A 22,902-nucleotide genomic window follows, 5' to 3' on the forward strand; every position below is an offset into this window, starting at 1 on the left:
AAATAATAGGATTAAGAATTTTTGTTATTTTGGCAAGTGAAAGTTGGTATTTCATTTTAGTGTATATTTATTTGATCACAAATTTAGAAATATTTTCTTATACTTATTTTTATGTGGCTTTTTCCCTCTGAGAATTATTTGCTATTGCTTTTGCCCACTTTTGCATTGAAGTATAATTTTATTCCTAATTATATATTAAATATATATATATATATATATATATATATATATATATGTATGTGTTGAATTCATCAATCATATAAATAGTGATTTAGTGTCTGATAATATTTATAATATTATAAAGTGATTCATATTAGTGGTTTAAAGTGTGAAGCCAGAAAGAATCCAGGGGAAAAACAATAAAATATTATCACAAATAGAGTCATTGCAAATATTTTTGTAAATTTATTCCCAGATAGCTAATCAATACTATTTATTACAGAATATTTCAATTGATAAGTGTTTTTTTGGTGCCAAAAATTTCATATATTAAGTGTTGATTTATACGCAGTATGTTTTTTGGAATTATTATGATTTGTGGTGGCATTTACTATTACTCTTTGGATTCCTGTAATTTGATAAAATGTAGCACATGTTTCATGATATATGAGCCAGCCTCTTTGTTACTCCTTTTCCTTTTCTTGCTTTCAAATTTTATCTATTCAAAGTGACATACAAAATTATATGTATTTATTTTGTGCAACATGATGTTTTGCAGTACATGTGCATTGTGTAATGGTTAAATGTAGCTTATTAACCCATGCATTGCCTCATTTATTTGTGGCAATAGCACTCAGCCATCCTTTCAGCATTTTTCAAGAATACAATATGCTGTCATTAACTATAGTCAATATGTTGCACAACAGATCTTTTTTACTTACTTCTCCTACCTAATTGTAATTTTGCATCTTTTGAACATCTTACATTCACTCCCCCTACCCAAGTGCTCCAGTCTCTAGAAATCACCAACCTACTGTATTTTGAGATCAACATTTTCAGGGTTCATATATGAGTGAGTTATGTGGTATTTGTCATTCTCTGTTTGTACTTCCTACATCCCTTAACATAATCTCCTCCCTGTTCATTTGTGTTATTGCAAATGGCAGAATGTTCTTCATTTATATGGTTGAGTAGTGTTCCATTTCATGTAATATAAAACACTTTCTTAAAATATTCATCCTTTGAAGGACAATGAGGTGTGCTACAATTAACATGGAAGTGCAGGTATCTCTTTGGCATACAAACTCTATCTCTTTTGGATGTATACAAAGTAATGGGATTGCTGGATCATGGAAACAAGGCTTCTTTTTCTATTATTAATTTCAAGATGAACTTCAAACTATTTGCAATGTCTTCCTTCAAACCAACAATTGTTTGGTGAGATTACAAAAACTCATAAATTATTTTGAGAAAATTTGTATATTGAGATATTTTAGGTGGCATCCATTTGTCCATTAAATTTTTGACTAGTTTTATTGGCATAAAGAAGAATCTTGACTTTTTACTTCTTATTTTACTCTTCTTTGGATCAACTCTTGGGAAGTTGTTAAAACTGTGTTACTTTTGTGGAAGTATCTTCCTGCTTTACTTTTCTTGAATATTTTGTGCTGGGAAGAAGAAGAAAAAAAGAAGCAAAGGTGTAGAATAAGTGCACATATCCTCCATGCTAGATGATGAGCTTTGTAACAAGTTCTACTTGATATTGTTCTATCTCAATACTTGCTAGACACCATTGTGCTGGGAAAGGCCTTGATATCTGGGAATGCCTGGGAAGACAGTGTTGAGTATTGATACTCTTACCTTGTCAATTTATACATTTGGTTAATGACATTTTGAGGGGAAAAATTCAAAGTGAAATTAAGAATTTCTGAGGGCATTTTTTCATTTTTCCTCATTTCAAATTCTGTCATTCCACTTTTTCAATTTCTCCTTAAAATTTTCACTATACATGGCTTTAAATTGGATTAAATCTTATAGGATCTACTTCCTTTAGATATATTGTCATATTTATAAGTAAGGTTGTTCTGTTTTAGTCCTATAATCCTTTCTGACTTAAGCAGTAATCAAGTTTGTATCTTTGAGGCATGCCATTTCCTCCCCATAATATATTGAGCACTCATTGGACTGATGCCTGATAACACCACAAGTATGAGAATTAAGTATTTGAGTCTTCACATATTTACAAGAAAACACCAGAAGTGTGCTTTCCTTAAGGGCAGAGAGTGTGTGCCCTTCACAGTAGGACTAATTTTGACCTTTTCACTATTAAAGGACTGGTGCAAGATGGTCTGTGTGATCTAGTCTCAAAAGGAGTGATACAGCTTTGTGGGTAGAGGAGAGCTACTACTGAATTAAAGACATGGGTCAAGCAGAAATAGCTCAGATCTGAGTCTATGTGTAGGACAGATGGCTGCAAATGGTCATTTGCTTCTTCATCACAGAGCTATAGAACATAGTCACTTCCTACTCAGGTGATGACCAGGACATTTGCTTACTTATTTTCCACATCCTGGATGGTGTTAGCAAGAGGCTGATTCCTGGTTTCTGGAAGGGGCAAGATAACAAGGCCAGCAAGGAGGGTAATGACTCCATAGATGATCCAGGGCAGACGGAGAGAATACCCCAGTAAGGTCATCAGGAGAGGAGCCACTATTGCCCCTATTCTGTGGAATCCTGAAATGATGCCCATCAGTATTGACCTTAGGATGAAAATAACAAAACAAAGGAAATCTTTTACAAATCTGTATATATGTTGTCACTTGTCAACTCCATTTCATTTGGGAAGACAAAACGGCAGTGTTATTGAACATATGGGCTTTGACAACCAGGTCTTAATTGTGATATTGACCACTATTGATTTCTAATTAATCATTTTCATCATAATTAAAACAAGAATATTCATAGCACCAATCCTGTAGAGTGGCTCTTCAGATTAAGTGGAAAAACTGCAGTAAAAGACTTGGCACATTGTGAGGCATAAAGTCTGTTTTAAATAATTGTGGATTGTTAGTTGCTTTTAAAATTTGTATTACAATTCATGTCTTGGACACATCAGCAGCCTCATTTTTATTCCTGCATTAAGTGTCAATTAGTTCAGAAAGTCCTGTTTGGAAAGCAGATAGAAGGTCTTTGAGCTCTTGTACCTGAATACAGTGGGGAGGAGCTCAATTTGGTGAAGAACATAACCAGTCATGGCAGCAGAAACAAATCCAATTCCCAAAGTTGCTAAAGATACACGCAGAGTCTGCATTTCTGGAGAGAAAGGACCAGGAAGAATAAAAAATCTTGGCTGAAGAAATATGCTATCTCTAACTAATTGTGAGGTGATTCTGTTGTAGTGTTTGCAGGTGAGAAACAAATGACAGACAAAATGCAACCCCTCAGAGATGATGGAGAGGTTGATGAGCATCTGAACACTGGGCTGAAACACTAAACAAAAGGATCTAAATCTCTTGCCTCAATTTTCTCTGCACATGTGTGTATTGCTCATAATGGTGGGAATAGAGAAATCAGGAAATATTTGTTTTATTAATTCTGTCAATGTTTCTCAGGGCATTTTCTGAAGGGCCTAGAACTATATGTGAACAAAAACTGAGGAGTTTATGACCCATGTCTTGAATAGCTTAGAACTAAGGTTATGAGAACAATGTGTGATGTGGGGCAGGTCCTCCTCCACATAGTGACAACGAGATCGGACAATCTGAAAAGAGGCAAGTTCTAGGCAATAATTCAGGATTTTAAAGGCCTGGTATTAGAAAGTCTGTTCAGAAGTGAATAATGTCATCCTGGGTATTAATCACATACTTTTGAATTACAGAATTAACAGAGGTTAAACAGATTATCTTTAATTCACTAAAATAATCAAAATAGGACTTTAAAAGAATACAGATTGTTCTCCTGTATGGCAGAAAACTTCTTTTGGGAGAAGAATGGAAACTTCCAGTCTGAAATCCTACAAAATATTTTCCTCCTCTGGGAACATGGTGGAGCATGGTGACCACAGAAATCCTACAATCATTAATGAGATCATTTGGGTAAATTAGTAAAATAGATTGGGTTAGATTCTTAATCTGTTTCTAGTGTTTTTCCTAGTGCATTATTGCTATACATTATAGTGGGGTTCATTGTGATACATTCATAAGTGCATATGACATAATTTGTTCCATTTCAACCCCTAGTACTTCCCCTTTCACTCTCTTCCTCCATCTCCCTGATCCTCTGTTCTACTGATCTTCCTTTCATTTATTTATTGTTTTTAATTGGTGCATTATAATTACATGTAAAAGTAGAAGTCATTATTCATTTCTTCTCTAAGGACAAATTACAAAACAGATTAGAAGACATATTAAGATTAAATGATTCCCTTACTCCTGCTGTGCTCTTGCTTTCTGTCTGAAGACAAAGGATTTTTATTTCACTGAATACAAGAAACCTTTCCTAATAATATTATGAGTTAGGGGGGCCTTAAAAATAAGGAAGAGTCTCAGGGAGAGTATCACATGCCCACTTGGAGATGCAGTTGCAAGGCCTACATCCTCCAGGATTATTATGAAAATTGTCATTAGCCAGAGGCATTAGCTCCTCTTCTAAAGACACTGTTTTGTACCATTGGAACTGCTGTTCAGGTTCATCTTGGATGTGGTCAGGACAGCTTTGTGTCTGAACCATACCTTAAGGACATAGGCACAGTTGGAGCCTAAGTCCTTCCAAGAGCTTGCCATAATCCATTTCAAATCTTCATATTAACTACAAAGAATCCTTGGCTTTTAATGATATTCTTGTGCATCAGGCAGGTAACATAATTTAATTCCTAAGGAATGAGGGAAACACTTTCTTTCCCCAAACTTTGTTCTCTCTCACCTTGGGGCAAAAATGTGTTGACTAGAATGGAAACTCCAGCCAGGAATGAGAAAAATATCTGGTTTGTCCGACGACCCATGTAATTCAGAGTCCAAAGGGAAAGAAAGCTGGCTGTGAGCATGATGGCTCCAAAGAGAACCTGGAACAGGAAGATATTGCTCCCCAGGTGCTGCAGGTTGAGTACGAGGCCATAAAAGGATACAGCATTTGAAAATCTGAAGTGAAAGGAGAAGAGACATCTAATAACATTTAGAGCCTAAGGAACATTCCCTAAGATTTTGAAGGAGACTCCTACATGATAATTATATTGGCTCAAGATGGTAAATATTCAATGATAATTGTAGAATGGAATAATAGAACAATTGTTTTTAAGGCAGTGATCTTAAATTACCATAAATTACCATGGGCTCTTTATTGTATAATTTTTACTGAGGCCACAAAAGAATATATAGCAGATACACACATATTCCAGTAAAAGTTAATTTTTAAACTGCTTAATTCTAGGCAGAAAAAGGTAATTTGAAATCTGAGCTAATCATTCAATTTAAGGGGATAAAGGAATGAACATAGATAGGGGTAGACATTCGAAATTAGGTAAATTGTTTCTTTGCAACAGTGAGTCTCTCTAGTTTGATCCCTGGTATGGAGTCCTTTTTCACCTTAATCCTAGTAAGTAAGGGTGCAGGGCACTAGGGAGAAGAGTTTTCCATGTGTTTCCTGGTTTTTAAGAGTATAATGACCTAGGCAGCTGCAGAGGTGTCCACCTAGCAATCCCAGTGACTCAGGAGACGAAGGAAGGAGCATTGCAAGTTCAAGGCCACTTTGGGCAACTTAGTGAGAGAATTACATTTATTGATTTGTATATGCTGAAACTAATTTGCATCCTGGGATTAATTCAACTTGATCACAGTGTACAATCCCCTTAGTGTGTTTTCAAATTCATTTTTCTAATATTTTTAGTAAGGATTTTTGTGTCTATATTCATCAGAGATGTTGGTCTGTATTTTTTCCCTCATGGTTTTGGCATCAGGATAATACTGATACTGGTTTCAAGGAATTAATTTGGAAGTATTCCCTCACTTTCTATTTTATGATATAATTTGATGATGATTGACATTAGTTGTCTGTTGAAAGCTTCCTTTATGTCTTCAATCTCATTCCCTGATATTGTTCTATTCATGTTTCCCATATTCTCTTTTCTCAGTATGAGTAAGTGATAGATGTCTAGAAATTGTCATTATCTTCTAGATTTAAAAATTTATTGGAATATAAATTTTTAAAGTAGTCCCTAATGATCCGCTTGATTTCAAAAATGTTTGTGGTGATATCGCCTTTCTCATCTCTAGTTTTATTAACTTGGTCTCTAAACTCTTTCTTTTGGCTAGTTTGCCTAAGGGTTTATCAATCTTTGAACTTTTTAAGGAATGAAGTATTTGTTACATTGATCCTCCCCCTACTCAACCCCACACTATTTCATTTATTTGTCTCTAAACTTTTTTTCTCATTTTGGAGTTAGTTTTTTTCCTGATTTTATGGCACATTGAGATATAATATTGGATCATTTATTTGGGACTTGTTTCTCTTTTTTTAATGTAGGCATCTACTTCTATAAAATTCCTCTTAGCAACAACTCTGCATAATGTCCCAGAACTTTTTAATGTTGTATTACTATTCTTGTTTGATTCTAGAAATTTATAAACTTTCTCTTATCATTTAATCTAAGACCCTTTTCTTTTCAAAAGAGAATTATTTATTCCCCATGTGCTTATGTAATTTCGTGTTTATTTCTAATTGAATTCCATTATGATCTGATCAAAGGGATTATATTGATTATTTTGTATTTTCAAACACCTGTAACTTAAAATATGGTCTATTTTGGAGAATGTTCAGTGAGCTATTGAGAGAAGGTGAATTTGCTTGTTATTGGATGAAATAGCCTATAATTTTCTGTTGGGTGCATTCAATTTATGGTATTATTTAGATCAGAAGGGTTGTGTTTGTTGTTTTTGTTGCTGTAAGCAAAATACCTGACTAGAAAAATTTAGAGGAATAAAAGCTTACTTAGTCTCATAGTTTCAGAGGTTCAGTCCATGGTCAGTTGTCTCCATTGCTCTGGGCCCAAGATAAGGCAGAAAGAACATTATGACAGAATATTGTTCACATTGTGGTAATCAGGAAACACAGAGAGACAAAGAGGGGCCAGGGAAACCAGATATAGTTTCCAAGGTCACACCCTTAGAGATCTACTTCCTCCAGCCACATCCCATCTACCTATTAGTAACACCCAGTTAGTCCATTCATATTATTACCCAGATAGGGGGGTGGCACATGCCTATAATCACAGCTGCATGGGAGGCTGAGGCAAGAGGATCATGATTTCAAAGCCTGCAAAAGCAAAAGCAATGTACTAAACAACTCAGTGAGACACTGCTTCTAAATAAAATACAAAATAGGGCTGAGGATATGGCTCAATGGTCAAGTGCTCCTGAGTTCAATCCCCAGTACCCCCAAAATAAAAAAATTATTAATCCATCAAATGAATGAATCCTATGATAAGGTTACAGCTCTCATAATTAAATCATTCCACCTCAGAACATTAACACAAGAGTTTGGGCTGGGCACCTCATCCCCAAGCCATAACATATCTGTTGATTTTATATCTTATGAGAGGGACATGTTGAAATCACCAGTATTATTCCATTCAGGTCTATCTTAGACTTAATGTCAAGAAGAATTTATTTCATGTAATTAGGTGCACTGATATTTACTTTAGCCATAAATATCGCTATGATTATCTCTTCTTATTGGATTGTTCCCTTTACAAGTGTGTACTAACCTTCTTTGTCTCATCTGATTAACTTTTGCTTGAAATCTCTTTGTTACACATGAGTATAGTGACACTACTTTTTTAACTCCATTAGCATAGAATATAATTTTCTTTCTTCCTCTATCAGCTTATGGCTATCTTTGTTGATGAATTTTGCAAACAGTATATACCTGGGTCTTGTTTTTAAATACATTCTGTTTGTCTACAACTAGCAGAAGTTGAGCCCTTTTATTCAGAGTTCTTATGAAGAGATCATAATTATTTTCTGCCATTTTGATTTGTTTCATGTATTTAAATTTAAAAATTAGTAACTGCTCCTCTAGTGAGTGTAATCAATTGCAGAGCTTTGTAGTTTGTTTGCAAGTTCTTTTGTGTGTAGTATTTCTTTTTTAAAAAATTCTAAGTTGTTATATATGACAACAAAATGCATTACAATTCATATTCACATATAAAGCACAATTTTTAATATCTATGATTGTATACAAAATATATTTACACCATTCCTGTCTTTATACACGTACTTAGGGTAATGATGTTCATCTCATTTCACCATCTTTTTATACTGCCATATGCCTTCCCTTATATCCATTCCCCTTTTCCCTATCTGGAGTTTGTCTAATCCACCCATGTTTTCCCTCCCAACCCCACAATTAATCAGTCTCCTTATATCAGAGAAAACATTCAGCATTTTTTTGAGATTTGTTTACTTCACCTAGCATTATATTCTCCAGCTCCATCCATTTTCCTGCAAATGCCATGATTTTATTCTCTTTTATTGTTGAGTAATATACCATTATCTATATATACCACATTTTCTTTATCCATTCATTTATTGAAGGGCATCTAGATTGGTTCCACAATTTAGTTATTGTGAATTGTGCTGCTATGAACATTGATATGTCTATTTCCCTGTAGTATGTAGTTTTTAAGTCCTTTGGGTATAGACCAAGGAGTGGGATAGCTGGATCAAATGGTGGTTCCATTCCCAATTTTCCAAGGAGTCTCCATACTGCTTTTCATATTGGTTGCACCAATTTGCAGTCCCACCAGCAATGTATGAGTGTGCCTTTCCCCCCACATCCTCACCAACACTTATTGTTGTTTGTCTTCTTAATAGCTGCTATTCTGACTGCAGTGAGATGAAATCTCACGTAGTTTTGATTTGCATTTCTCTAATTGCTTCAGATGTTGAACTTTCTTTGTATATTTGTTGATTGATTGTATATCATCTTTTGAGAGGTGTCTGTTCAGTTCCTTGGCCCATTTATTCATTGGGCTATTTGTTTGTTGTTGTTGTTGTTGTTGTTTTGTTTTGTTTTGGTTTTGGTTTTTGTTTTGTTTTGTTTTGTTTTGTTTTTTTGGTGTTTAGCTTTTTGAGTTCCTTATATACCCTAGAGATTAGCACTCTATCCATTGTAAGAGTGGTAAAAATTTGCTCCCAAGATGTTTCTTTTGCTCAGAAGAAGCTTTTGAATCCATCCTATTTATTAATTGTTAAATTTTAATTCTTGCATTATAGGAGTATTATTAAAGAAGTTGGGGCCTAATCTGACATGATAGAGATTTGGGCCTACTTTAACTTTTAATAGGCACAGTGTCTCTGATTTAATTCCTAGGTCCTTGATCCACTTTGAGTTGAGTTTTGTGAATGGTGAGAGATAGGGCTTTAATTTCATTTTGTTGCATATGGATTTCCAGTTTTCCTAGTACCATTTGTTGAAGACACTATCTTTTCTCCAATATGTTTTGGCAACTTTGTATAATATAACGGTAATTATGTGGGACAGTCTCTGTGCCCTCTATTCTGTACCACTGGTCTACCATTGTATTTTGGTGCCAATAGCATGCTGTTTTTGTTAGTATTGTTCTGTAGTATAGTTTAAGATCTTGTATATTGATACCATCTGCCTCACTCTTCCTGCTAAGGATTGCTTTAGTGATTCTGGGTCTCTTATTTTTTCCAGATGAATTTCATGACCACTTTTTCTATTTCTATGAGAAATTTCATTGGGGTTTTGATTGGAATTCCATTAAATCTGTATAGTGCTTTTGGTAATATGGTCATTTTGATAATATTAATTTTGCCTATCCAAGAGCAATGGAGATTTTTCCATCTTCTAAAGATTTCTTTAATTTCTTTCTTTAGCCTTCTATTGTTTTTGTTGTAGTGGTCTTTAACCTCTTTTGTTAGGTTAATTCCCAAGTATTTTATTTTGGGAGGAGGCTATCACAAATGGGGTAGTTTTCCTCATTTCCTTTTCAGAGTATTTGTCACTGATGTACAGAAATCCCTTTGATTTATGATTTTGTATCCTGCTACTTTGATGAACTCATTTACTAGTTCTAGAATTTTTCTGTTTAAATTTTTGGTCTTCTATATATAGAGTCATATTATCAGCAATTAGTGCTAATTTGAGTTCTTATTTTTACTATCCATATTCTTTTAATTTCTTTCTTCTCTCTAATTGCTCTGGCCAGTTTTTCAAGAACTATGTTAAAAAGAAGTGGTGAAAGAGGGCATTCCTTTCTTGTTTCAGTTTTTAGATGGAGTGCTTTCAGTTTTTCTCCATTTAGAATGTTGTTGGCCTAGGGTCTAGCATAGATAGCTTTTACAATGTTGAGATATGTTCCTTTTATCCCCAGTTTTTATAGTGCTTTGAATATGAATGGGTTCTGTATTTTGTCAAATGCTTTTTCTGCATCTATTGAGATGATCATATTATTCTTATCTTCAAGTTTATTAATGTGATGAATTACATTTATTGATTTCCATATGTTGAACCAACCTTGCATCCCTAGGATGAACCTCACTTGATAAAGGGGCACTATCATTTGGATATGTTTTTGTATTTGATTTGCCAGAATTTTATTGAGAATTTTTACATCTATGTTTATTAGAGATATTGGCCTGAAGTTTTCTTTCCTTGTTGTGTCTTTGTCTGGTTTTGGTATCCGGGTGATATTAGCCTCATATAATGAATTTGGAAATTCTCCCTCTTTTTATATTTCACAATATAATTTGAAGAGTATAGGTATTATTTCTTCTTTATAGGTCCTGTAGAATTCAGCTGTGTATCCATCTAGTCTGGGCTTTTCTTAATTGGTAGGCTTCTGATGGTGTCTTCTATTTCACTGCTTAAAAATGATCTGTTTAAATTGTTTATATTATCCTGATTCAATTTGGGCAAATCATATGATTCTAGAAATTTGTCAATGCCTATAATATTCTCTATGTTATTGGAGCACAAGTTTTCAAAATAATTTCTAATCGTATAGTGTATTTCTGTGGTGTCTGTTTTAATATTTCTTTTTCATGAGTATGTTAGTGATTTGAGTCTTCTGTCTCTTTCTCTTTTTTAGCATGGCTAAGGGGTTTTTTCAGTTTTTTCTTTTGTTTAAATTTTATTGATTTTAGCTCTGATTTTAATTACTTCTGTCTTCTACTGCTTTCAACGTTGATTTGTTCTTCTTTTTCTAGGGCTTTAAAATGCAATGTTAGGTCATTCATTTGTTGACTTTTTCTTCCTTTAAGGAATAAACTCCATGCAATGAAATTTCCTTTTAGTACTGCCTTCATAGTGTCCCAGAGATTTCAATATGTTGTATGAATGTTCTCATTTACTTCTAAGAATTTTTTAGTCTCCTCCTTGATGTCTTTTGCAACCCATTGTTCATTCAGTAGCATATTATTTAGTCTCCAAGTGTTGGGGCAGATTTTATTCTTAATTTTACCATTGATTTCTAATTTTATTCCAATGATGTGTGATAGAATGCAGGGTAGTGTCTACTTTTTGTATTTGTTAAGAGTTTCTTTGTGGCATAATATATGGTCTATTTTAGAGAAGGATCCATGTGCTGCTTAGAAGAAAGTGCATTCACTCAGTGAAGGATGAAATATTTTACATATATATATATATATATATATATATATATATCAATTATGTCTATGTAATTCAATGTATTATTGAGTTCTATAGTTTCTTTGTTCACCTTTCTTGGAAGATCTATACAGTGTGAAAGAGGTATGTTAATGTCACACAGAATTATTGTATTGTGGTCAGCTTGACAATTGAGCTTGAGATGAGGTTGTTTGATGAACAATAATGGAGCATATATATTTATAATTGTTATGTCTTGTTTGTGTATGGTTCCCTTGAGCAGTATGAATTGTCCTTCTTATCCTTTTTGATTAAATTTAGCTTAAGTCTACTTTATTTGAAATGAGATTAGAAACCTCTGCTTGCTTCTGCAGTCCACATGTATGTTATGATTTTTCCCATCCTTTTACCTTCAGTCTGTGTATGTTTTTTCCTATGAGATGAGTCTCTTGGGGACAGGATATGGTTGGGTTCTTTTTTCTTTTTTTTCTTTTTGGATCCAATCAGCTAGTCTATGTCTTTTGATTGGTTAGTTTAGGCCACTAAAATTCAGGGTTATTATTGAGACATGATTTGTAGTCCCAGCCATTTTTGTTTAAATTAGTTCTTTAATTTGACTTGGTTTCTCCTTTGATTAATTTTCCCTTTAGTGTAATACCTCCCTCTGTTTATTTTCATTGTTGTTTTTTTATTTCTTCTTCATAGAATATATTGCCAAGGTTGTTATATAGTACAGGTTTTCTATCTGTAAATTATTTTAACTTTTATCATGGAAGGTTTTTGTTTCATCATCAAATCTAAAGCTTAAATTTTCTGAATACAAGATTCTTGGTTCACATACATTTTCTTTCAAGGCTTGATATATATTGTTCCATGATCTTCTAGCTTTCAGGGTCTGGGTTGAAAAATCTGCAGATATCCTAATTAGTTTTTCCAATATGTAATCTGATATCTTTCTCTCATGGTTTTTATTATTCTCTCCTTATGCTGTATGTTAGGCATTTTCACTATAATGTGCCTTGGTGTAGATCTGTTATGATTTTGTACATTTGGCATTCTGTAAGCCACTTGATTTTGGTTTTTCACTTTGTTCTTCATGCTTGGAAAATTTTCTGCTATTATTTCATTGAGTAGATTGTCCATTCCTTTGGTTTAAAACTCTATGCCTCCCTCTTTATCAATAACTCTTACATTTGGTCTTTTTTGCTATCTCATGTTTCTTGAATGTTCTGCTCATGGTTTCTTACCATTTTCACTGTGTGGTCTACATTCTTTTCAAGATTACATATTTTTCTTCATTGTCTGAGGTCCTGTCTTCCAAGTGGTCTAATCTGATGGTGATGCTTTCAATTGAACTTTTAATTTGGTTTATTATTTCTTTCATTTCAAGGATTTCTGTTTGGTTTTCATTTAGAACCTCTATCTCCCTATTGAAGTGATCTTTTTGCTTCCTGTATTTGCTTATGTAGTTCTTTGTCAAAATGATCTTTTGCTCGCTGTATTTGCTCTCTTATATCATCCTTTAATTCACAGAATATTATAATTATGTACATCCTGAACTCCTTATCTGTAATTTCTTCTGCTGTATTGGCCATGGATTCTAATAATGTGGTATCTTGGTTTGTTTGACGCATTTTCTTCCTTTGTATTTTCATGTTGCTTGTGTGTCTTCGCTTCTAGCATTGTGGATCTAAGGCATTACCATTTTACCTTATAATCTTATAGTGCCCCTGTAGGATTTTAATACCTCTCCTTTGATGGGTAGTACAACGTTAACAGATACCAACATAAACAATATACCAAGCAAAAAAAAATAGCTGCAATAGATGTTTACAGTTTGGTCATAATTTACAGAAATGGTGAATTCAATTATTATTTATGATATAATCAGTAGATTTGTAAAAGGGTTTACAGATTCTGATGGTGGAAAAAGAACTGGAGGTGAGGTGTAAGATGATATGCTGAGGAAGTAGAAAGTGAGGATATAGAGTTATTATATCTTAGGAAGTGTGAAAGAGAAATCTAAGTAAGAAGTTAGTAGCAGGTGAGTAGAGGGAAAATAATTTTTGGTAGACAAGTAAATGGGAAGACAGTAGAGTACATGAAACAAACACACATAAATATTAAGAAACATAAAAAATGTTAAAATAGTAAAAACTGCAGAAAAAGAAAAAGAAAAGAATATACAACATAACTGTAATATCCTACTATTCAGTCATCTCATTTTTCATATCCTTTTTTTTAATATTTATTTTTTAGTTTTCGGGGGACACAACATCTTTGTTGTATGTAATGCTGAGGATCGATCCCGGGCCGCACATATGCCAGGCGAGCGCGCTACCACTTGAGCCACATCTCCAGCCCTTCATTTTTCATATCCTAATTCATGCAAAGAACTTGGTTTCACATATGTGGAAGATATGAGAGCAGGAGAATAGAGAGAGAAGAATGAAAAAAAAATTTGAAGGAAGGAATACAGATTGTGTTGGTTGGGGATCAGTATCTTTCCTGTTTCCCTTTTCATCCAATAGGTGGGTTTCTCTGTTGATAGCTGGTATCTCCACCTTCAGGATGGTGAAGGTAACCAGGGGAGGTTGAGTTGGTCCTGGGTGTAGGGCACCTGGAAGTGGGATGTGACACCCACTTGTCCCCAAGGGGAGACTGCACCAGAAGGATCTCTTGTGGGGCCTGCTCCTGTGATGTGAGGACCTGGTCTTATTTCCTTATCTCACCTGAAGGCCTCCCAGTTCCTAGTCTCTTTATCTCTAAACGTATCACACTCACCCTCTCCATTACTGCTTCCTAATACAGGACATTTCTTTCTGGGGCTTTGAGCATCCTGTGCACCTGCCCTGCTAAGAGCTGCTTTGTGTTGGGCAGTCACTATGCCAGGTAAGCATCTGCTGGGGAGCAGGAGGAGTTAGAAACTGAGAACCTGGCTAGCTGGAGTTGCCCCCACTAAAGATGCTCATGAAGGTGACCCAAAATTGAGGCATTTGCTTTTAGCCATGGGGTGTCGGGTTGGGTGGGGGGGGGAGAAAGGCAATGGTTTTGGACAATGAGTTTAGAGACTGGATATGTGGCATGCAGTGTGTGGCTGTGGCTTTCTTCAGAGCCTAGGTGACATTCCCTTGTGCAGGCAGGCTATGGTGCATAGGGGACTATCTCTGTTGCTGCAGAATCCCAAGATGGAAGTAACTTGGGGGTCCACACAGGAGTGGTGGCTTCAGATCCAGTGTTTAGGTAGCTGTCAGGTGTCCTGTGTGGGAGCTGCATCTGGGACTTCTGCTCAGGTGAGTGGATGAAAGTTTTATGTGGGTGCTGATGCCTATGGTCACTCTCAGGCACCTGGTAGTCCTACATTTTTTCTCATTACTCAATGTCTATGGGCCTTCAATTTCTCTCATAATGTCCTAGAGATATTGTATTTTGTTATTGTAGTTTCATTTTTTTCTTAAATACTGTCTGAATGATGACATTATCTCTAAGGTTTGAGTATCTACTACCTGCTCTAATACATTAAAAGGATTTAATTTCAGCTGTATTTTTTATTTGACTCACTGTACCTTTTGTTTTCAAGATTTCTTTTCAGTTTTTTTTTAATATCTGTATCTTATTGTTGAATTTCTCATTCATATTCTGTAATGTCTTCCTTAGTTTACTCAGTTTTCCTGACTTTTCTTGGTATTCAATCCTCTTTTTTTAAATAGTTATTATTTTGAATTATTTATCCAGCATTTTATATACTGCAATATCTTTTGCTTGTGAGTTATTAACCTTTGGAGATTTTATTTTACCACAATTTTTCATATTTCCAGTTTTGAGGTTAGTGCATCTGTTGGGGTGGATTTCTCTTCCAATTTTATGTCAAGAACTTTGTAGGGTACAATCTTTTCTTGTTGAAGTGTTTTTTGATATCAGGGTGTTGTAAATTGTTGAATATATTTCCAGGTGTGTTTAATAGTATAGCTTTCCTGATACTTGTTTTGCAATGTATTTTAGTATCTCCCCTCCTCCCCAGTGGAGGTAACCCAACACAGTAGCTGCCCAACACATGTGTGCAGTGTGATCAGGGAGCCACCCATGGGAGCCCCAGGGTGAGCATTTCCTCAATTGGGAACAGATAAGGGAGAGGGAGATGGGGCTAAAGTTTGGAGCCTAACAGAGAGACCAGGAACTGGGAAATCTCCAGGAAAGATAGGGAGATAGGACCAAGCACTAAAGTCATATGAGCAGTCCCAAAAGGAGACCCATGAGTTGCAGTCTGCATGCAGGGACTGGTGGGTGCCACTCCCCACTTCCAGGTGCCCTGAATCAGGACCAGGATTCCAACCCAGGTTACCTCTACCATCCCGAGAGCAGAGACACCAGCTTACAACAAACAACCCCACCTATTGGATGAGAAGAGAAGTAGAAAACTCTAAAGCTAGCAACAAACCTGGTTTCCTCCTTCAAGTTGTTGTTTTTTTTTTTGTTTAGTTTTGTTTTGTTTTGTTTTACCCCTCTATCCTCTGGCACTCACATCTCCAACATAGGTGAAACCAAGAACTTTGCATGAAATAGAATTTGAGGATTGAGTCATCTGAATAATATAATATAGAGGTGTTGTATATTCCCTTTTTCTTTTCCTTTTTCTTCTTTCATTTTTCTTTTCTCCTCCAAATTTTACTATTTTAACATCTGTATTTTTCTAAATACATATGTGTGTTTGTTTTATGTACTCCACTGTCTTCCCACGTACTTGTCTACCCTAAATTACTTCCTGTCTATTCTCTTGCTACTAACTCTTTTCATTAGATTTCTATTTTGCACTTCCTAATATATATTAGCTCTACATCCTCACTATACTACCTCCTCAGCATATCGTCCTACACCCTACCCCCAGTTCATTCTCCACTGTCAGAAACTGGAAACCTTTTTATAAAACTACTGATTATATTTTAGATAATAATTGAATCCAACAATTCTGGACATTGAGATTAAATGGTAGAAATCTTAATAACAACAAATTGTTCATAAGTGGTATACTGTTGATATTGGGATCTATTAACACTGCCCTTCCCCACAAAGTAGAGGTCTTGGAACCCTACAAGAGCACTCCAGACCCATAGAGATGGAAAGGAAGACACACGAGCAACATGAAAAGACAAGGGAAGAAAGTGCCCCAAACAAATGAAGACACCACATCATTACAATCATTGGAAGCCACAGAAGAAGAATTTACAGAGAAGGAGTTTAGGATATGCATGGTTAAAATGTTCTGTGAACTCAAGGAAGAGAGCAAATACAGGCAGTGAAAGATCACTTTGACAAATACAGGAAGTAACATGGAGATAGAGGTCCAAAAAAAAAAGAACAGAAATACTTGAAATGAAAGAAACAATAAACCAAATTAAAAGCTCAAATGAAAGCATCACCAGCAGAGTAGACCACTTGGAAGATAGGACATTAGACAATGAGAATAAAATATATAAAGTTGAAAAGAACATAGACCACACAGTGATAATGGTAAGAAACCATGAACAGAAAAGTCAAAGAAATATGGGATAGCATAAAAAGACCAAATTTAAGAGTTATTAGGATAGAGGAAGGCATAGAGGTACAAACCAAAGGAATGAATAATCTATTCAGTGAAATAATATTAGAAAACTTTCCAAACATGAAGAATGAATTGGAAGTCCAAATTCAAAAAGCCTACAGGATGCTGAATGTACAAAATCAAAACAGATCCACACCAAGTCACATTATAATGAAAATACCCAACATACAGAATTAGAAAAGAATTTTAAAAGCCACAAGAGAAAGGAATCAGATTACCTATGGGGGAAAACCAATTAGGATAATGGCAGATTTTTCAAACAGAGCTTGGAAGCTAGAAGATCCTGGGAACAACATATATCCAGCTTAGTATATTCTAATAGTGTGTATTGCATTGGAGCTCGAGAATTCCACTTTCTATGAGATCTCAAAACAGGGAGGTCATTTTGGTAAGTCAGGAAATTGTGTTATATATGGAAGGGCATTAGTAGTATACCCTCTGTGATTGCTTTTCTAGACTTGATAATTCTGTGTATATTAAAGGGGTATGGGAGCAATCTATTTTGAAACACTTCATAGATGTGGTATTCACAGTCTTTGTGCTATTTCTCTTTGCTTTTTCTATAAGAAAAGATATTAATGAGTGACCACTGACTCCCTCTAGTCATTCCTGGTTGTCAATTTGTCCTATTCTTTGTGATGTTGTGTTGCTAAAGTTTGAGTGAGTTAGGTAATATATGGAGGAAAATGTGCTGTCTCCTAAATGGGTAGAGTGTGTGGTTCAGAAGCATAATATCTACCCAATAAAGTTAAAGTGTTATACCAGATCTCTAGCATCTCACAGAAAAAGAAAAATAAATAACAGCAACAATAGTAGCAAACAATACATAGCATTAAAATGAATACCAGATGCCAACTGACATTTTCAGCACTAATAGCCACAAAACAGAAATAGTGGGGTCAAAAGTTAGCAACAGAAAAAATTACAATCAGCCACAAACTAGATATATCACTAATGGAAATACCAGGTGTCAACTATGACTTCCAAAATAATAATAACTGTAACAATGTGAATGGTGTGGGAATAAATTACATAAAATAGTGTTAAAATATGGGAAAACTTTAGTTCATTAAGAGAAAAAATGGAAAAAAGTGAAAAGAAAGATTGGAATATTATAAAGGACAGAAATAAAGCAAAATAGAGGGATAAAGTGATGCCAAAAAAAGAGGCAAATATGTAAAAAATGAAATAAAGTGGAGAGAAAGAGGGATGGGGGTACAGAGTGAGAGAAAAAGAGAGAGAGAAGAGAGAGAGAAGAGAGAGAGAGAACAGAAAAATTTTAGTATTAGAAGGATAATATAGGAGAGAAAGTCACATAGAAAAAAAAGAAGAAAAGAAAGAGAAAAAACCTCATTAACCCTAAAAAAACAAAATAATAAAAAAAGAATCTGATAAAATATGAAAAAGATAATGTATATACATACATACATTCACACATACTTATTTATACATACAAACCAAACTGCAAATACAACTGGAAGAACAAAAAATTTGTTAACAACGAATGAAAGAATTATCTTCATTGTGGTGGTTGAAACTGACCAAGGATACATATTTACTACAAATGCCGGACTTCTCTTCCTTCCATTTCTTCCTGGGGTATGTGCATCTTATAGCAAAGATTTGGGGATTATTAACCCTTTCTCCTTTTTTCTTAATTGAAATACCTGGAACCAAATATGGAGTGGTCTGACTCAAAGCTCATTGAAATGACTCTCAGGTTTTCAGTTCATCAGTACAAGGTAGTATGTATGAGAAATACCATCTGTTGGAAAATTGTCTAGAAAGTCTAGGTCAATGTACGCTTAGGGCAGAGATGAGGCAAAGATCTAAATGGAAAGTTCCCACAGTTGGGATCTATCCATTATTTGTCATATTCTTTGTCATATTCTGGAGATATTAGTAAAAGAAACCAATAAAACCAGGTAGATGGCAATCTATTCTGGTTGTCCCAATCCCGGACACTTTTTGATAATTTCACTCAGAGGGTAACCAAGTTCCCTGGGTGGAGGGGGCACAGCAGGTCACAGCACACTTCACCACCCAGGACTATGGCCTTCCAAGGCTCAATCCTTGAATGTAATCATGCCTGCCTATTTGGCTTCCTAAATATCTTCAGCTGATTAAATGAGTTGCCAGACTCCATGGGAAAGTAAGTCACACTCCTCTCTGTATCCCTGAACTGAATTCTCCTGGATGAAATCTTCTGTGTACCTGTTTCAACAGCATGTATTCTAGACCTTATGGTAGATACCATTCAGGATTCTGTGCCAATATTTTCTAATGGTTCCTGCAGCAAAGGTTTTCCCCACATCTAGTATGACTTCCATGAGTTGGCTTCCCACTTTTCCCAACTTGAGAAACACAGAGCACTTTTCAATCACCAACTCCAAGTGTAGACTCAGAGTAAGCTAATTTCAGGCTACCTTTCTATTCTATGGGTACCTCCATGCCAATTTTTTCTGATTTTTTAAAGTCTTTTTGTGACACCCCTCCCCTGTGTTGTGTAGACACCACTGTCATGGCACTGATGTACTCTTTCATATCCTCTATTTGAAATATCAGTACTTCTGGGCCTCTCCAAATCTCTGACTGTCCAGTATTGAATTTTAGTGAATTCCCTTAATATCTACCTCACTGAGACACAGTATTTCCATTGATTCAATTCAAAGCCACAGAGAAACTGGAAGGTGCAACCTTTCTCTACTCTACCATATTTGTCCCTCATGGCTAATATTTTTTGAAAGGAGGAATGCAATTACATCTTAAACATTTTGAAGTTACTAAACACCAGATGGAATTTACCTGAAAAAGCACAAGCAGCAGGTTCTCATAATCACTTTGGGTGCATGGAACAATTGAAAAATTGATGGTTTGACCTGGACTGCATCCAACTCCGTCTGTATGGTAGATTTCACAAACTTAAACAACAAAAACAACAAGCATTTATAATATGTCAATAATGGTCTGATATAGTGGTAAGTACTATAGGATGAGATAAACATGCTCATTATCGTTGAAACCTCTGACTCGTTGGGAATATGGATGCTAAATGATCTACCTCATGTAGGGAGAGCTACAATGGGATTGGGGAGAATGAAAACTATCTATGAATAAAGCCAGTTTAAAGACTTAGTTTATGAGAGGTAAAAAGGATTAACCAAAAGATTTGCACTGTAAATTGAAAACAATGAAAAGGTACTTGTTTAATGATTTGGACTTTCTTCACTATTCACTGGAAATGAGACTTTTCCCTCATTGTTAGAATTAAAGTTTATCTCTGTAAATCAATGAATTTTATAAAGCTAGGTCCACTTTATGATTTGGTTCCAAGTAGACATTTTCTAGGTATTGTAGGCATGCTGCCTCCACTCATGATTGGAGTGTACAGAGTTACAAGAGTATAAAAAGTAGGGTATCTGTCAATGGAGTATGATTTACACCCAGGCCAGATGTTATAGCAGATTAAATTTGGTGAAATTCCAAGTGAAATATAATAGTTGCAAAAACATTTGGTTTCAGAGTTAGAACTTTTAGGCCTGACACTACTGTTACTTTATATTTTAGAGAAGTTTGGTCAATAGGTACCTAAATGTTCTATTCTTGTGTTCTATGGTACAGCAGGTATCTATTGAAAATGATAACATATTGTGTATTTCCAGAAATGCTAGAATAAAGAATTTTGAATGTTCTCAGTACAAAGAATAACTGTTTGAGATGATAGATATCCTTACTCCAAGTTGAACATTACACAATGTATCCTTGCATCAGAATGTCACATAATATCACCAAGTATGTAAATTTATTACGCATCAGTTAAAAAGTGAATGTAGCCCGTCACTTCTTACTGGAGTTATTAAAGATTACTCAATGTCACAATATAAATATCATCACAAGAGAAGGCACTTAATAATTTTTAAAATAGTAATACATTATTTCTGATAATAAAAATACAGTGATCTGTGCATGGTGGCACGTGCCTGTAATCCCAGCAGCTCAAGAGGCCATGGTTGGAGAGTTGCAAGTTCAATGCCAGCCTCAGAAACTTGGTGAGACACTAAGCAACTTACCTAGACCCTGTTTCAAAATAAAATATAAAAAGGGCCTGGGATGTGGCTCAGTGGTTAAGTTCCCTGGCTTCAATCCCTGGTGCAGAACAAATCAACTCCCCCAAAGCAGATCAAAACAAAACAAAAACAATCAAATGAACAACAAAAAAAAAACACCCTCCCCACAACAACAACAAAAAAAAATATATTGACTTAGCACAGGATACCACAGATAATTTTTCCCCTGAGCTCCAGTAAATAAATATTTTAGGCCATACAGGCAATGATTTTTATTTCAACACCTTAATTATGATGCTGTAGCACAAAAAAGTCATTCATTATACAAGATGAAGTGGGTTTGGCTATGTTCCAATAATATTTTATTTACAATAATCTCTGGTTAGTGGATGCTGTTATATCCTACTCACATGTTTTATTCACTTCTCCAGTTTCTGGGAGTGTTGATGGCTGGTTCTTGTGGCCCCCACTGGGAATTTCCCTTAGATAAAGAAAACCTCCTCACCCAATGCCATACCATTGTCCTTATCCAATAACTGAAGGATTCAAGCATATTAGAATCATGCTTCCTTGCTTCAAGGCAGAGGAATTCTCATGGGCAATCCTAGTTCTAGTATTTCTTTCAAGATCTCCTGGGTTCTCTATTACAACTGCATTATACTCTGATTTTATTTCTGCCTAATTCCACTTTTTCTCCTCACAGATAATGTCCTGAAAAAACACCTCAATAAACATTCTGCACACAAATCTCAGATTTCCCAGTTTTGGGGAAAGCATATCTATAATACTTGTAATTGTATGGTAGTAGTCAAATAAATTGATGCTGTAATGAGAATCTAGAACTACATCATCCAATAAATATCCCATAGTGGTGGTAGCTGGTACATGCTGTTGTAATTCAGGTATTAAAATTTTCACTGGTGATAAACTGGGATGGGTTGTTTATGATCCCAGGATTTCAAAAGTTTTTATAAAAGGAATAATTTTTAGGACTTCAGAATTCAGTAGCTCTTGTAAAGTGCTATGAATGCATTTAAGAAAGACAATGGAAGACGAGTAGTGATTGACTGTGGTGAGCCATTCTAATTAGACCGTGGCCGCCATTAGAAGATGGCGCCGGCTTCCACTGTGGCCTGTGACAAACAACTCCTTATATGGAGAATTGGCACGCAATCCCTTCCCATCCTATGAGAAAGGTCCACGTGGCAGCTTAGGATTGGTATGCGGGAGGCTTTATTAGGCTGTGTTTGGGCGTGGCGGGCACGGGTCGCTAGAAGATGATACTTGAATCAAGGCCTGAATAAACTGCTGAAAGAAGAATCCTGTGTCGTGTTTTCCCTTGCTGGCGAGGGGTTGCGACAATTGGTGGCCCGGATGGGGAATTATATTCCTCGAACCCAGGATCCAGAACTTTCAGCAGTCAGGGTGGTGCACCGGTAAGTTCCCAGGTAAAGTGGGAATCCGCAAGCTAATAGCGGGACGCTCCTTGGAAAAGAAAGAGAGAGCGAGAAAAGGGACGCTCCCCTGTAAAAGGAAGAGAGCGGGAAATTCATAGAACGGAACGCTCCCCTGTAAAAGGAAGAGAGCGGGGATTTTTGTACTTTTACTTTCTTTATAGTTTTGAAAACATTATGGGCATTACTTCTTCAAGCCCAATTTTGTTGGCCCTAG

General features: G+C 35.5%; 1 protein-coding gene across 7 annotated transcripts in view; it reads right to left on the bottom strand.

Moving 5' to 3' along the window:
• LOC107135435 (steroid transmembrane transporter SLC22A24-like) overlaps positions 1 to 22,902 on the bottom strand; it is a 180,004-nt gene that overhangs the window by 115,412 nt on the left and 41,690 nt on the right. For 2 of the 7 annotated variants that reach the window (XM_048789038.1, XM_015477315.2), the window contains 5 exons: positions 19,970 to 20,085; positions 4,861 to 5,075; positions 3,144 to 3,252; positions 2,496 to 2,699; positions 383 to 1,607 (listed from right to left, as the gene is read on the bottom strand). The exons of 1 other annotated variant lie outside the window; for it this stretch is intronic. In XM_048789038.1, coding sequence (XP_048644995.1) covers positions 1,547 to 1,607; positions 2,496 to 2,699; positions 3,144 to 3,252; positions 4,861 to 5,075; positions 19,970 to 20,085 — 705 coding nt within the window. In that variant the 3' untranslated portion in view covers positions 383 to 1,546. 4 more of the 7 variants (XM_048789036.1, XM_048789040.1, XM_048789039.1 and 1 more) reach the window with 4 other exon arrangements.

The sequence above is a fragment of the Marmota marmota genome, unplaced genomic scaffold, assembly GCF_001458135.2.
Source record: "Marmota marmota marmota unplaced genomic scaffold, marMar, whole genome shotgun sequence".
Classification (NCBI taxonomy): domain Eukaryota; kingdom Metazoa; phylum Chordata; class Mammalia; order Rodentia; family Sciuridae; genus Marmota; species Marmota marmota.